The 17496-nt window shown below is 40.2% G+C and overlaps 1 protein-coding gene across 4 annotated transcripts in view; it reads right to left on the minus strand.

The window, feature by feature from the left end:
* The window catches only part of lrba (LPS responsive beige-like anchor protein), a 231454-nt gene that overhangs the window by 172773 nt on the left and 41185 nt on the right, over positions 1–17496 (minus strand). For all 4 annotated transcript variants that reach the window (XM_034687798.1, XM_034687799.1, XM_034687797.1 and 1 more), the window contains exons 3-13: positions 17076–17176; positions 16084–16179; positions 10510–10631; positions 8627–8753; positions 7832–7951; positions 4865–5011; positions 4352–4549; positions 2966–3099; positions 1182–1290; positions 629–781; positions 47–215 (exon numbers count right to left, since the gene is read on the minus strand). In XM_034687798.1, the coding sequence (XP_034543689.1) occupies positions 47–215; positions 629–781; positions 1182–1290; positions 2966–3099; positions 4352–4549; positions 4865–5011; positions 7832–7951; positions 8627–8753; positions 10510–10631; positions 16084–16179; positions 17076–17176 (1476 nt within the window). The remainder of the gene's footprint in view (positions 1–46; positions 216–628; positions 782–1181; positions 1291–2965; positions 3100–4351; positions 4550–4864; positions 5012–7831; positions 7952–8626; positions 8754–10509; positions 10632–16083; positions 16180–17075; positions 17177–17496) is intronic.

The raw sequence follows: 17496 nt of genomic DNA on the forward strand, positions 1-17496 counted from the left end.
TTACATCATATAAACAGTACAGATTAGTGTTCTTCTACATCCTCACCCAGGCCTTTGGGCACGATTCCACTGCGGTCCTGAGGGTTCACAACCCAGTAGTAGTATTTTAGTGTGTGCATGACCTGGAGCACAGTGCCCACCCTGCGGATGGTGTTGTAGATGGTCACTGTGCTGATGAACTCTGTCGCCAGGTAAGTGTAGAGTGTTAGCTGCACCTGCAAAACATAGAGCACATATATAAAACACATGCTTGCATCCAGTTTGAGTGTGTCATAGATTTAGGGAAGAAAGTAGATGCTTCTAAGCCCCTAAGGGTTGTAAGTAAGCCTTCCTCATTTAAACAGCAGGCAGTCAGTTACAGGTTGAGAAATAACCTTGGACTCTGATGTGAACTCTGAATCACTGAAAATAAAAAGTAGGCCAGGGCTGTGCAGAGCAGGAGAGGCTGATTATGACAGTTCAGGTCTCTAAGTGAGCATGTAGAGGTAACAGATCTGTGTCTCATCTGACTGCTCGCACACATATTGCCATCTTTTAAAAAAGTGAGATTCAGAATACTGTGCTGTTGTGTGTGTATGTGTGTGTGTGTAAGTGTGTGTGGGGGGGGATGTGTGTGTGTAAATGTTACCTTGGCAGGGGCATGAATCCAGATGGCAGGGTTGAACAGAATGTGATCACACAGCTGCTTGAGCAGCAAGATGCCGTTCTGCAAATTGCTAAGATATCTGGAAAAGGCCAGCACGATGTCCAGGACGGGCCGCGTCACGTGCACCTTGGAAGACTGGAGTACAGACAGACAGACAGAAAGTGCGATAGGAGCACAATAGGAGGTAGAGGGGAAAAAAAAGGAGAGGGCGATATGTCAGTGGAAGGAGGCAGAGATGTGGAAAGCAGAAAGGGGTGAATGAGGCTCGACACAGGGGAGGGGAGGGAAAGGTCACATGCAGAGAAAGATGAGAAGGAGCTCCTCTTCTGCCTAACAAGCACACAGGCCAGCTGTGACCTCCAAATACAGCTGAGGGGAAACAAAGCGTGCCTCATATTAAGTGTTGGTGTTTGTGCGAGCCTGTTTTTGTGTGCTTGCAGCATTAAGGGAATGAAGATCAGCCTCATCGTCGCACTGGGAGATGGCTCTCTAGTGTATTTCTGTGCCAGCTGAACCAATTTGAGTTTTGTCTCACCTTTTCCAGAGAGTAGCCAATGACGAGGAAGCCTTTGCAGGCCAGGACCTGCTCTTGCATAGCCACAGAGTTCTTTAAGAGCTCCATCACGAAGGAAAGCAAAGTGCAGCTGAGAAGCAGATGCAGAGAGGGAGAGAGAGAGTTAGACAGTGACAATAATCTATGTAAACTGCTGACAAAGCCCTGACGGTGAAGGGCATATCCTACATGAAATGTGATTGAATGAGGGTGTCGTGTCCCCGTTTTGTTAGCAGGACAGATTCCGGTTAGCATCACCTTGAGGGCAGAAGGATGCAACAACCTTGCTATTTACAAGCAAGATGGCACTCACAGCTTCCAAACTCAGCAGTACATCAAAAGTAGGAAACATAAAGCAGACTGCTTACTGTAGGGATTTTTATGTCAGAGCTTGAGCTAAATGTTCTTTCACAGAGATAAAAAACAAACTGTTGACAGATATCGCTGAAGATAACAAAATGTTTGGTCTGTCTGTATACTGTCCATATCGGATACTGACATTGATGACCTAATTTGAGTTTATCATAGAGATATAACTGTTGATTAGCTTGAGAAAGTAATCTGATATTTTTTAAAACATCATCTAATGATCTCAGATCAGAGTATTTACAAGAGCAATGTTTAAAGTGGCATTCAACAGATTTAATACTGCACCTCCATAAAGTCTGTGAGCTGGAGAGATGGAATTAAAACACTAAACTATATAATATATGACCTGAGTTGCAGCACCTGCTTGTTTCTCACACCAGGATGGCAGAATTATGTAAATTAAAGCAATATGAAATTCTGACTCTCACACTGGGATTGGAAAGGGCTGAGGTAATTGGTTATGGATGAAGCTTATTTGCTTTGCATATTACACAGGGTTTTTGTACACTTTGTGTATTTAGCGTAAATAATAAAAAAATATCATTAAGTGAAAAATAGAACTTCATCAAAGTTTCAAACTTGAATTTGTGCCTCCATGAACCGCTCCTCTAGAGTCAATCTGAAGTCCATACATGTGTTTCCCCAAGAACAACAGTGTTTGCATATTGCAAATATTTAAAAGTGCAGTATAAACGCAGTCCATTTACCATTCACAATTTAAATATTGAAATAAAAGCAGGCTAATAAAAAGGCTCAGATTAAACAGGCAGATGAACGCAAAGGGGGAAATGCTAGCAAAGAATGTCTCTACTGTGACAGAGAGGGAAAACTCAAATCCTCTTGTCCCTTTGAGTAAAAAAAAGCGTATAGATATATTTGAACCTACACGTCACATAGTGCAGCTTTTTTTTTGGACACTCCACCTGGTAAAGGCCTTTATCTTTAAAGCTCCACCCCCTGTCAATAATACAGGATTCCCCTTCAGGTCTTCAGTCTCAAGCTTATACTTAAATCACCCTGATGACATCAACTTAATTATATCCTCAGACTTGACATAAAGCTCCTCTAGAGAGCAGAAAACAACACACACCTTCTGTTGTGGTGTGAAAAGTGACTGTGTTGTCATGAGTTAAATACCTCGATGAGAGTACTTCATTGATAACAGAATTTCCTCATAGTAAATGTTGAAGATTGAACTGCAGCAGCCAGTATTAAACAGTGTCAGCATAACATTCTCTCAAATCAGGATAACAGTACAGTATTTTCCTCTGAGGGACAACACTATCCGGGAGTAAAGCTGTGGCACTACCAGCTGAAATATTTACACTTGTGTGTGTCGCCGTGGCTTGATGCAACAGGACAAAGATAAATAAGTGTGCGTGTGTTTGTGTGTTTACCAGACAGAGGTGTCCAGCTCGTGGCTGGAGGGCTGGCAGTAATCCAGCTGTGCAAACAGAGGGAAGAGGACCTGCACGCCTCCAATAGAGTGTATGCCACTCTGAACCGAGTGAGTCACCACGGCCTTCACATCCTACCGACACAAACACACATGGAGCTCCAGTTAATATTGAATATAGTCAACATTTACACATGAGTCAGGCTGAGATTTGCTTTAATAATCACAGTGATATGCAGGGAATTAGCTCAGTGTATGAACATATTTGGAAGTATTAGAAGGTAGTTGCAGCATTTAATCATACTATTACAGTCTGCGTTTAATCCTTTAGTGTATCAACGCTTTTTTTTCCTAACATGAACAAACTGTCAGAGACTCTTTGAATATCTATCCACTCTCAACTTAAACTATCTCAGCTCTCATAATAAGCCTGGTTTGTAGATATTCTTGATGTTTGAGAGGCGAGATTCATGAGTCCAATATTGAATGCTTTGTTTCTTTTGATCAGTAGTGACTGAAAGAAGCAGAAAACGGAGCATGAGTGAAAACTGATCCTTTTTCTTTAAATGTTTGAGGGTCTGGCTTCTTTTATGGTGCGTTGCGATACCAACGGACTCTTTGTAAAACTTTTCATCTCTATAGGATTGGAATGTTCGAGCATGATGTAGCAAAGCAGAAAATATAGGTCACATATTCATTCATATTTCACACGGTTTGTGTGTGCATGTTTGTGCGTTAGAGGGAGCATATGTTTGTGTGGCAGCAGAAGCCTCCCTCACAAAGAAACAAAGCATTGTCTTTGATGAGAGGGCATGAGAGAAAACTCAATTAGTGTTTGAGAAACCAAAGCTCAACATATGAGTGAAGAAACACGGCGTTGTGTGTGGTGACTGTGTTTGTTTGTTTATGTGTGCGTGGCGAGGTCGGGTGAATTTGTGAGCAGCATATGGAGAGCTTCCACTAAAGATCACCTCTTTCTTCTAAAAGCAAAATTGCACATCTGCATGTATGTGGTTTCAAACTTCATCCCAACTGCGCTAAGGCTAGTTTCATAATTAGAGCGCCAGGGCAGCCGTTCTCAAGCAGCTGCAGGAGTCAGACTAGCTCAACACATTTCCACCTCTGCCCTAATGAGGCTATTAAAAAGAAAAGATGCCAACCGGGCCACTTTCATTGTTCACAGAGGAGGAAAGAAGGAGTCAAACATGAAACATATGGAACAGTGGGAGGCAAGGTGTGCAGGTGGGGAATCAATCTGCAACAACAATGCTTGAATCTCGGTGCAGCATGGTGGCTGTAGGTTATATTTAAATGGCAGCTCCAGCGATTTCAGCTCCTGACAATTACCTATTATGTGAGCAAGATGCCAAGTTCAAAGAATAATCACCTGCAGCATGAGAGAGTGGGGTGAGTGGACAAAAATGGAGGCGTTGTCCTTGGGGGAGGACTCAAGGCAGAGCTGGGCATCCGTGGCGCGAGGGTTGTAAGTGAAGGCGATGCTGGAGGACAGCTTGCCGTCATACAGTAGGGTCTTGTGATGCTCAGCAAACAGCAGGTCACTCTCAGCCTTGTACTTGAACGTGCCCTGAGGAGACAGTAAAAGAAAGGAGGGACATGATGCAGAGAACAAAAATAAGCTCATCCAACTTTATTTTTGTTTTCAAATTTTAGTTTTACAAATTACATTTCCACATAAAGAAGCTTAATTTGCTTTCAAGTGTTTTGGATGAAGCTTGATTTGCTGTGATACTGATATTTGTAAGAGCAGTGACACAATAAACTTCAATGTAAGATCAAACACACACATAACTACAACTTCCAACATTCAGGGCTAGCTATCCTCAGAAAAAAGATCACTTTCATATCTAAATGTAACATCCTATGTTTTATGCCTTCCAACCTGGTAACCTGGCCCCAGCTGATAGATAGCCAGAATCTGAGCAGCGCTGAGAGACTCTCCAAACAGGTAAACGGCCCCCATCTGTCCACAGAACACACGGTTGGCATCAGCGGTCTCAGACGATCCCAGGAAACACTTGTCAAACGTCTGTAGCAGGGGAGACACAGGTAGAAGATGTTTCACGAAAGATTAGAGAAGCCAATAAAAGGAACATAAAAAGAAATGATGATGAGAAGAAGGGAAGGGGGGAATGGCAGAATAAGATATGGAATGTAGAAAGGAAAAGGGATAAAGCAACCAAAAATAGCAGGAAGTATATTCATGTCATCACTAAATGGCAAATACAAACTGTGAGCACACTGTAGTTAAAGAGATCTGCCTCTGGTCGTGGTCAGTGACGCAGAGCACAAGTGTTGAGAGCGACGAGGCTGCATCTCAATCAAGAAGCTATAATTTGCTTTCTGACATTCTGACACATCTGCAGGATTATACCACACTGTGGAGGCATTTTCATTCAACACCAAAATTTGATTTTTAGAACCTCATATCTCAGAGTGACAGAAGGCAATCCTGGTGACAGTAACAAAGTTCATGAGATGTGTAATGGGTGCAGGATGTGTATTTGTAGCTGTTTTTAACTGTACTATCAACTCTAAAAGACGGAGAGAATGGTTTCACCCGCCATGCCCCCTGAAAGCAAGCCCTGAGATTAGATATATTTTTGTGTGAGGAGGTCATGAAAAGGATGTCTGCTTCCTCAGTCTTTGGAACATGCTCTTGCAGCAGGATCAGGCTCTGAAATTTAGATTACTAGGAGCAGAGAATCTGTTACATGGACCGGCATGCACAACCCTGGTGTAGACTTCTACCAGACAGCAGTTGGAATAGTAAATATATAAGCTTGCCAGAGGGTGTCCTTCAGTTCCTGGTTTTTGAAAACTGCTCTATGAATACAATTATTAGTATGAATTTTCATTATTATATATATTATTATTATATATATATTATTATTATATATACTATCATTATTATTATTATTATTACTATTACTATTAATAATAATAATAATAATAATAATTATAATAATAATTATATTATTATTATTATTATTATTATTATTATTATTATTATTATTACTTGGCGCATGTCTCCCCTCACTCTTTCCCCACATTTCCTGTCTCTCTCACAAGCTCTCCAAATAAAGGCTAAAAAGCCCCATAAATTTGACTTTAAGGCAATATGTTTATATAATGTCTTACCACATGTTGGATTAGAAATTTAAAACTTCCTTTTTGTTTATATGGTCAGAATTAAGCTATAGGGAGCAGCCAGTTGGCTTCACTAAGTATAAAGGCTGGAAAAAAGCAAGCCCAGCTCTATGATAACACCTGGGCCGGATCCACCCTCCCTAACCGTCACTGTTGGTGACAGCAGCCTCGAGGAACTTCTGCAGCTCACATTCATATGGAGTCCACACAGACTGAGTTTCAGCTGCATGGCTGCTGCAGAGCTGAAACCATGAGACCTGTCTTTCTACATGAGGTTTTCCTTGATGATGGCTTTAAAATTATCTATTTCAGGGATGCAGTGGCCTAGAGGTTTAAGCAGCTATAGTCCTCATCGTAGCAGTCTACACTCTCTACTCCCCACATTTCCTGTCTCTCCTCAGCTGTCCTATCCAATAAAGGTTAAAAATTGCCCCAAAATATAACTTTAAATAAATCTATTTCTCATTCCATTACATGTCAAATTTGACTTGTATTTGGCCAAGACAGAAATCTGAGTAAACTATTGCTAGATATTCTATAGGCACAACACTGAGGTGTTATTTTTGTGTTGTTTTTCTTTCTTTTTTTAAATGTTCTTTTTATTGAACACTATACCATACACTCTACATACAGTTAGTACACTATGACTCAGTCTTTTTTTTTCTCTTTTCTTTTAAAAATGCATTATCTTTAACTTAAACATGACACTCAAAAAAAAAGTTAAATACTTCCTCAGTCTTTTACTTGAAACCAAAATAAAGAATGACTGTACCTTTTCATGTACACAAATAAAATTATGCCCAGGACATAGTGGTTATTTATATTCTACCATGTATTTTGGCCAGTTAAACTAACAGAATTGTACTATGTTACCAGTGTAGCGAATATAGTAAAAAGTAAAAGAAAATAAATAAATAAAATAAAAAGAAACAAAACATTCCAACTTATGTAGCTATGAACTAGGGTTTCTTTCCACAATGTACATCTCAGATCAAATCTGACCTTAATTGGTTTTATGTACTCTATCCAGTTTTCCCAAATTATTTTAAATCTACCCACCTCCAGTCCCAAAGAAAAAGTTAGCTTTTCCATTACATATATATTGTGTATTACCTCAACCTTAGGTGCCTCATTCTTCCTCCATTTTCTGGTAATTGCTTTTTTGCTTGCAATCAGCATTATTCTATAAATATGTCTACGTCCAAATCTTGTAAAATGGATGTCCAATTTTCCCAGGTATAATACCTCAAATGTACATGGAAGGTTTACCTTCAGTATTTATTCCTTTCACAGGTCATTTTCACAAGTATTTTGCTAAGAACTGCAGAACACAGGGAAAAGTGGCAAGACACCACATGCACCACTCTGGTAGTGATTAGGCCATGGCTTAGGTGTAATGCAACAAACCGCCACCTTCGAATATCTTTATTAACACGTTTGATCAGTAAAATAAACAAAGTTGTTTGATTGAAGAGTAAAAGTCAGCTTGATTTTAGCTGTGTGCAGTAACTTTCTCTACAAAGATTAATAGATGCTGGTTGTAGCTGAACATTGACCATACAGACATGAGAGTGCAACCTCCACACCAGGCAGAGAAAAATAAGCCTTATTCAAGTGTTTCAGCTATGCTCCATGAGGATTTGCTAAGAAGTTCAGAAAGGAATCAGTCATCAGTGATGTTTAAAGTGTCATTACTTACGTCACTGGTGTTGACAAACCAGGCAATGTCTCCGAAAGAAGCCAGCTCCCCGTTCACATAGCAGCTAATTTCACTGTTTTTCCAGCGGTTGTAGATGTGAACGAGGGTCACCATGTACCACTGCAAGAACAAAAAAAAGCAGGGAAATCTATTTCTGTATATCTGGAGTATCAATCACACAAAACAAGTTATAAGTCAGCATGTGGTGAGACTCTTCCCTATTCAATGATGATGATACCATCATGTTCCTGCCCCCTTGAGCTGAAACCCCACCTGCTCAGATTTCAAATTTTTCCCTCAAATGGGTTACCAGTGTTACCACAGTGAAATAGGTTAATATGATTCAACTGGCATCAAAAATAGAGTTAAAAAAAATCAAATGCAATGAGTTCTAAGTCTCATGAGGTTTATTGACGTAAGGTGGTGCCTTCATGCCCCGGAGGAAGAGGCGGTTTTTGATATTGTCCACAGGCAGAGCATCTTTCTCACTGCAGTGGTCTTCCGTGTGTGCTGTGCCTGGAGGGGACTCAGAGTATTAGATAATCCTTCTCTCCTGTCGCCCTCATTCCTCCTTATTCCTGCCCTGCCTCTCCCAAGAGTCAGGTCCGACATTACAGTTCTCTCTCACAGCAAGGTCTAGATTTATTATGTGTGAACTTGTGATTGATTATGCGAGTACTGACATATGATTTCTGTGATCTATTTACAGACATTTCCAGGATCAGTCTCCATGTGCGTGTGAAGGTTTGCTTCAGCTAGGTCATCAAACCTCTCTGTTTGTGTTGTGCTTCGTACCTTCTGCGGCTTGAAGTCGTACTTCACGCAGTGCTGGAATCCTTTCCCCTTGGATTTTAACGAGGTCACTATCAAACAGCCGCCCACAAAGTGTGCAGAGTAACCCAGGCCTTTACTGGTGCGGAAACTGCAAAGAAACGAAGATACAATATAAAGAAACAGCTTTAGTGTCCGAGTTAAGCTTTTTATAATGATAACGTTCAAGGGCAGCGTGGGTTATACAGTGTCCATTATATCAAATAAACACTTCAAAGGAGCCTCATAAGGATAAAGATAGCAAACAATCATTTCTCAACTTCCCAAGCTCATCCTGTCGTTCGCTGGCGTTCCAGGTCTTGCTGTGTGATTTAGTGAATTTCATCTTCATGTTTTATGTGGGCACAGGTCTCAGGTGGTTTAAGCGCACACCCCTTATGGCCAAATTCCACCAGATCCGTGTCAGGTCCGTCTCCGATCCGTCACAGCACCGGATCTGATAGGTTTCTATTCTAGTCAATGTGTTAACTTCCACTGGATCCGCTCCACTGCATTCCAGCTGTGCCTCTAGACCGGCAGGTCGGAACGCAACGGATCAGATACGCAGGACTTCTATTCATGCTAGATGCCGGAGCACGACGCATCAATTCAGGACAGAGCAGATGGAGCGGGACAAGTAAGTCAGGCACCAAAACAAAATTAAAAACCTGGTTAATTTTCAGAATAAAACACTGTGTTATCGTTAGATCGTTTTTAACTTAACTATGACACAAAAATGTAATTTAGAGCGGAGGCAGGCCTGGAGTGAACAGGTCACAGGTTTTCAGAGGACCAGAAAGACAACATGGATGAGGAGAGGAGGAGGAGAATCCTTGATTCAGTAATTACTGCGGGAAAACCTCGGTCACATGACTCCAGCTGTCCGGTGGTCCTGCTCCATGCTGTGTTATGAAAACGCAACCGGTGGGTGTTGACGGACGAGAGAGCACGGAGCCGGACCACAGCGGATCGGAGACGGACTGGACACGGATCTGGTGGAAGTTCCATGTCATACAAAGGCTACAGTCCTCGTCCCGGCAGTTGTTGGTTTCGACTCCCAGCCTGTTAATTTGCTAAATTCTGCAAAGTGCTCTGCGCATGATGGATTAAGATGAGATCAGACTGAGTTCTGTCTGTATGATGGGACTGAATTTGATCCTGTCTTGATGTTGGGTCTATGTTAATAATAGAACATAGAGTACTGTCTAGACCTGATATGTTTGTAAAGCGTCTTGAGATATCATTTGTTGTGATTTTCCGCTACATAATTAAAAAGATTGATTGATTGGAGTCTTCCCCCACTATCCACTCCCCATGTTTCTTGTCTCTCTTCAGCTGTTATATCGAATAAAGGCAACAAAAAAGGCCCAAAAAATAACATTTTTAAAAAAGCATAGAGCTGAAGAGGAGCTTTTCATCAGAGATCCTCTCAAGCAGCTCGCCGACTATGGAGCCTGGTTATCATTTTCACTGAGGCCCAAACAGATCCCTGTTGTATAAATTAGATTTTTGACAGAAATTAATCATTGGCTGAAAAAGAAGATGATCAGAGGACTTGATTTATGTGCTCCATGGAGAGGGAGCAAAGAAGAGTGGGAAGATGAAGGGGGGGAGAGGGAGATTCATATGTGAGGCTGAAGGCTGCACTTAAACAGAACAGTTTTAAGATTCAAATATACAAATCTAAGGATCTACATATGATCAATGTACCAGTGTAACACCTACTTTCAATTAACCCCACATCTTTGTGTTACTTACTTCAGCTAACTGAGCAGTCTGTGTACATCATGTTCATTTTTTTAAGCAAGATAAGTTCCAAATGTTGTGGCAGAAAACAAAAAGTATGAAACGTAGGAACAGGGACCTACCAGTACAAGTAAGGCTTGTCTTTGTCTACATTGATGTTGTTGAGGGGATCCATGCGGAGCCATGTGTGGAATGTAAACCCATTCTGGTATGGCCATTTTGCTATAGGAGGCAGAGCTATAGCCTGTAAAAAGAAAAGAACAGAAAAAACATGAGAAATGTAAAAATGTTTGCTTGTACAGAAGGTCTGTCTCAAAGAAGACAAATTCATGTTGCAGTGTCTCGAAAATGAAATATAAGAGGCACATGTCCCCAGATGAATATTTAGACATCAGTTTGTCAAAGTCACAGTTGTGTGTGTTTTGTGTATATGTGTGTCCAGGCCTTCCTTTCCCATAAGCAGGTCAAGACAAGAATAAGGAAAGGGGCAATTTTCCGACACACTGGTCGCTAACACGGACAAGTAATAGAGTTCAGATTAACCAAATCAGACCCAAACACTTAAGGTGGACTCATAAAAGCACCATCACCATGGCAATAGAGGGTCACAGGAGGTGGCGACCAGGCATACACACACTATGTGAAGAGCCTGGCAGTAATTAAAGCCAGAATAAATATGAGGAAGATTCACACTTCATGTTCGGAAACATTGATCCACCTTGATGCTACAAAAATCTATTCATCTTTTACTTTTACACACAAGAGGAACAACCCTGGAAATATTCAAATGACATGGATCATGAACTGTTTATCCTTTACAGCTAGTGACCAATCAAAGAGCCATGGTGAGGTCTGAAAAAATCCCCCTGAAATGCACATATACGTAACGCCACACTAAGAGTAATTTTGGCAAGAGAAACCTAGAACTTCTGTAACGTTCTGTAAGAGCGGTGAGTTTCTTTGTTAGAATAAAAAATATTTATTTAGCAAGCAGAAATCAGCAGGAACATTTCAAATTAAAATAATAATAATAATAATAATAATACATTTTATTTATAAAGAACTTTTCTAAAAACTTAAAGAAGCAGCACAACGGATAAAACATCATATAAAACAACATAATAATAAAAACATGAATAAAATACATTTAAAAGCAATTTTTTTTTTTTTTTTTTTTTTTTTTTTTTTTTTTATTGTTTATTTTTACAGGGACAGCGCACAATTAAAAGAAATTGCACCAGAGTTAGCTAGCAGCTAATTTACATCTGTTGTCCCTGGGCAGGTAGACAAAAAATAAACAACCACAAAACACCAAATACACTACATAACACGATACAGTACATAAAAGTCCATCATTTTGAGATATTAGCTAAAATTAGTACAATAAATACAACAAATACTAACAGTAACGCAATAAATAATAGCATTACGATAAATGCAATAAATACAAGGCAATCATTGGTGATGGCAGTTTTGAGCTGACTTTAGCCAAAGCTTGAGGCTGGTTTTAAATATTGCAAAGCTCCCTGAGTCTCGAATATTTGTGGGTATAGAATTCCACTTTCCCACAGCTTTAACCGTGAAAGCAGATTGACCAAAGGAAGTCTTTCTGAACGGTGGTACCCAGTCACCTCTAGAGGAGGCTCTGGTCCTCCTGACACTGCCACTGCCAGGAGAGACCAGACATCCTCTAAGAGGAGGGGGTGCGAGATTGTGAATAATTTTAAACATCAGGCATGCATCAGAGTAAAATAAGAAGTTGTCAAAATTGAGAAAATTATATTTTAGCAAAATATTACAGTGATGATGGTCCCTTGGCTTTTTATCCAGTACTTTTAAGGTCTGTTTATAGAGAGAGTACACAGGTTTAAGTGTAGTCACACCTGCCTGTGACCAAGTTGTTATACAGTAAGACAGATGGGGAAAAATCATAGCATGTACAAAAAGCTTTGCAGCGGATGGAGACAACTGGTGCCTGATGCTCTTAAAATTATTCAAATTAAGTTTAACACTGCTGATGACCTTACTAATTTGTTTTTTGAAAGACAGGTTTGCATCAATTATAATACCTAGGTATTTCACATGTGTCACAGATGTGATGACATCACCATTAATTAAAATGTCTGGATTTACTGAATTATTTTCCCTTGCTGTGAAATACATGCAAACTGTTTTACTTACATTAAGGGTCAAGCATGAATCAGCTAGCCAGTCCGACACTTTGCTCATTGCAGCTGTTAGTTTGGCTGCAACATGTTCTTTGGTTTTTGCATGGGTGAAAATAACAGTATCATCAGCATACATTTGGATGCTAACATCTGGACACACTTGGGGAAGGTCATTTATATACATACTAAACAAAATGGGTCCTAGAATAGACCCTTGGGGGACCCCTACTGTGCAACTGGCAAATGATGAACATTTATCACCCACTCTTGTACATTGTTTCCTATTGTTTAGGTAGGATTCCATCCAGGTCAAGGCATTGACAGATAAATTAAATTTTGAAAGTTTTGAAAGTAAAACGTTATAATTGACTGTGTCAAATGCCTTCTTAAAATCTAAAAACACGGCTCCAACAACACCACCTTTATCAAGGTAACTTTTGATCTGTTCAACAAAAAAGCAATTTGCTGTTTCTGTCGAGTGGTGTTTTCGGAAACCAAATTGCATTGGGTGCAGAGTAAATTCACCTTCATTTAAATGGGAAACTAACTGATCACAAACTACCTTTTCTGCGATTTTAGAGGCTATTGGGAGGATACTAATTGGTCTATAATTTGATGGGATTGTCCTGTCACCTGATTTAAAGACAGGGGTCACTATTGCAGCCTTCCAGGAGGAAGGAAAAAAAGAATTTGTTATTGATAAATTTATCAAATGAGTTAAAGGCTTGCATAGTGTCATTTTATACTTTTTAAAAAATCTTGCATCAATATCGAAGACATCCTTAGACTTGGAGCCTTTTAGGCAGTCAAGTGCTTTTATAACTGAGGATTCTGAAACATTTTCAATTACAAATACAGGGAATTCATTATTTGTAGGTTCAAGAACTTTTGATCTTACACCAAAATTATTGGCCAGACACTGGACTGAATCCACAAAGAATAAATTAAAGATTGTAGCTATTTGTTCTTTATCTTCTATCACTTTTGATTGTTCCTTGATCACCCAATTTTGAGCTGATTTTCCCTCCTTCTTTGTGATTTTATTAATATTATCCCAAATTAATTTACTATTCCCCTTAGACTCATTTATTAGTTTAATGAAGTAATCAGCTTTGGCCTGTCTCAATTGTTTTACTACTTTGTTTCTCAGTCCCTGAAAGTTTCTCTTATCATGGGGCAATCCAGATTTAAGAGCTGTCTTCAATGCTAGATCTCTTTGCTTCATTAACCTCCAAAGGTGCTCATTTAACCATGGTAGATTATATTTTTTATATTAATCATACGTTAAAAGCAGTTTTAAAGAGGTGGGTTTTGGTGGGTGATTTGAAGGTGGACACGTTGGGGCAGTTTCGAATGTTAAGTGGTAAGGCGTTCCAGAGGGTGGGGGCGGTGACAGAGAAAGCTCTGTCCCCCCAGGTTCAGTGCTTGGTGTCAGGTGGTAGGGAGAGGAGATGGGCGTTGGAGGATTGGAGGTTACGGAAGGGGGTGTGGTGGTGCAGCAGGTGGGTGAGGTAAGAAGGGGCCTGGTTATGGAGGGCTTTGTGGGTGAGGAGGAGGATTTTAAAATGAATGCACTGTTTGATAGAGTGCCAGTGGAGGTTTTGGAGGATAGGGGTGATGTGGTCACGGGAGCGGGTGCGGGTGAGCAGGCGAATTTGGAAGGAAGGCCGCAGAAGATGCTATTACAGAAGGCGAGTCTGGAAGTGATAAAGGCGTGGATTAGGGTTTCAGCGGTGGAACAGGAGAGAGATGGACGGAGACGGGCGATATTTTTAAGGTGGAAGAAGGCGGTTTTGGTAATGTGCTTGATGTGCTGTTCCATAGTGAGATGGGAATCCCTCTACCGACGAGCTCCTATGAGGTCGTGTGTATTTTATTGTGATTCATATAATAACACTGGTTATGAGCTTTAATCCCCATGAAGTGAAACAACATAAAAGGTTGTTTGGTGCTTCAATGAACATACAATTCTATCAGATAGAAAATAAATGAAAAGGCGAGCGTGTGTACCTTTATGTGTCATGATACCATCAAAAAGGTTTTGAATGTGCACAATCAATGAGCAGGGAAGCTACGACGGCCTTTCTCTAAACAGGATGTGAATATTGACTGATTGTATCCGATCTGAAAAGCCCCAACATGATCAATCCGGTCATGTATTCTTACTGTACAGAACTCACGCTTATACTTTATAACAGTTCATTATTGGTCTTAGACAAAGATCCATTTCTAGATGCGACACTTTAGCAGATGCATAATAGCCTTTGAAGCTTGAGAGGGTAATGGCAGTCTACGCACTCTGTTAGTCATTTTCTAAAGCTTATTGATTGGAGAAAAATTGCATGGGTCAGTAAATGGCCGGCTGGCAGGAAAAAGCACTCACGATGACAAAGCTCAGGAGAGATAATCATGGAATATCTGAAATCCTCCTTTTGTGTGTCTTAATAGTCAATCATGTTTCTTTGCAAGATGATGATTGGACTTTTTATGTTTTCTGATAGCAGAGCCTCCCCATGTTTTTGCACTGGTGAATCTTCCTCTTCAGTCGGGATGTGAACAGTGGGTCATTTGATTAGTTTTGCCTCGAGGGTGGCCCCATAGGAAGAACATGCAACCTTTATAGTAAGAACTACAGCAGAAGCCATGTTCCCCCTTTTCTCTGCCAGAGTGCTATGACATACATTGATATTAATAAATATTTCAGGTTGGCTGCCTCACTGACTGCAAACATACAGAGAACACTGCAAAGAAGAACAGGCATTCTAATAATCCATATACATGCTGCTATGAACTAGTTTAGTGTGTGTTTGCAATACATCCTTGAGTTTAATTTAATAATATTGCATTGATACATGGAGACAGACATACCTCTATAATCATGGCAACATTATTATAAAGGGGAACTTGTTTTGAATGCTACACTGATAGCAAATCACAAATGACACAGTAGATCTCAAATATTACATTCAAATGAGAACGTCATGACTTTAATAAAGTCAATTATTCATATTACAATGTACAGAGCAAGGTTGATGCTCTAAGTACAATAGCTACAAAGTATGAGGTGGACATAAGGAATGCCTGTGTCTGATTTTGCAAACTACATCAGTGTTATCCCTTCCTTAAGTCCCTTTTACTGCCTACTTATCACACAGAAAAGTGCTGGGCAGTATTTATTGCGCTCCAAGGACTTTTTTATGCTTTTCAGTCAGAAATTGGGAAAAGGGCTTTGGGATTTCTGCACCCTCAGACTGGAATTTATGGCAGAACCTATAGGAAAGACCATAGAACAGATTCTTTATCATTGTTATTTCATTAATTACTCTTTCAGTGACAAATGATGTGCTTGTGAATTGTACTTTGGCTCTCTGCTTCTGTGTCTGTAACTTTGTATTTTTTGCTGCTGACTGTCTTGACCAGGTCTCCCTTGAAAACAAGATTTTAAATCTCAATCTCATACATGTATGTTTGCACAGCTGTTTCTTCCATCATTCCATGGTGTAGTGCAGGACATTATTTCATACTCACAGCTGCATTTTTCCCTGGAAAGCTGAAGAAAGAGTCTGGGCCACTTCTGTGAGCCATGTACTTCAGAACTGACAGAAGCTTCACTGCATGACGCGGCTGAGGAGAGAAACACACAAGGATCACTTTGCGTTATTTTGAATGCACATACATGGACAAAAAAAAGATTATAGACCTTAAAAGATACACATTTAGACTTGATGCATGCAACCACAAATGATATACCTCTCGGACTTCCCTCACACAAGGATTGAGATGTATTCAGCTGCAGCACACTGAGAATCATCTCTCTTCTTTCCTTCCTGAAATCACTGATTTGTATTGTGTCTAAACAAAGAGCCCTGCAGAGTTCATTACGTTCAGGACTACAGCACTTGGTAGTGGAAACTTGTGCATGTACCCCCATCCACCTTGTCTCCTCAGGTATTTCAAAAGAACAAGATAAAGAGAGGAGCGTTTGCAATAGTTGCTCCAAAAAAGGGTGAGTGAGGTGAAACTCAGAAGCATGAAAGCAACTTGCCCTATTTCCTTGACAACTTGATTCGTGTCAGTGATCAATGGGTGACTCTCCTTCTTTCTCTTGCCTCATCTGTCTCTTCTTCTCCTCTGCCTGAATGTAGCAACTTATCTTCTGTACATGTATCATACATTTAAAGTGTGTCCTGGATACTCCCTTATAGCTGCGTACAGCTCAGGTTGTCTAGTTTATAAACTTTAGTTGTGCCAAGTATTTTGGCCAACAGTCTTTTATGTTGTGGTTAATAAAAGTTGGAACAGGTAACCTCAATTCAGAACTTTCATGATCTCCCCTGAAACACCTATTATCAATAATGTACCGCTGTTCTGGATCCGAGCCGTAGCATTAGTCTGATTTATGTTGTCTGTGCGACGTGAGCGCAGGCCTGTGTGTTGGCAGCAGTTGAAGTGTTGTAGCACATTCCTCATGCTGGTCCCAGACAACCAAGACTGATCACCTTGGCATGACTCTCACTCACCCACTGGCCCTTTTCTCCTTGCAGCTTGCTGAAGAAGAGCTTCAGCTCTTTCACGGTGATGCTGTAGCTGGCGAGCACACCCAACATGTCCACTAGGAGGTCTGCAAGACACACACATACATGCACACACAGCAGAATCAGGAAGAAGTTTAACATGAAAAACCCTAGGATTCAAACATGGCATGTTCAAACAACAAGACTGATCATTTATACACATCTACTTAAGTTTGTTTGAAGACTTAAAATCTGGTCCTGATTTGACCAGTTTACTGTGTGTTTACTTCTGAAAATATTCCAACTTACCAACAGTTACAACCCTTATTTTCATTTTGATTATTTAAATGTAACACTGATGTGACAGCTACTTCACTAAGCATTTAAAAAACAGTAGAGTTAGCAAAACTAGAGTTCAAAAACAGCA

Source organism: Notolabrus celidotus, chromosome 7 (genome assembly GCF_009762535.1).
Source record: "Notolabrus celidotus isolate fNotCel1 chromosome 7, fNotCel1.pri, whole genome shotgun sequence".
NCBI lineage: Eukaryota > Metazoa > Chordata > Actinopteri > Labriformes > Labridae > Notolabrus > Notolabrus celidotus.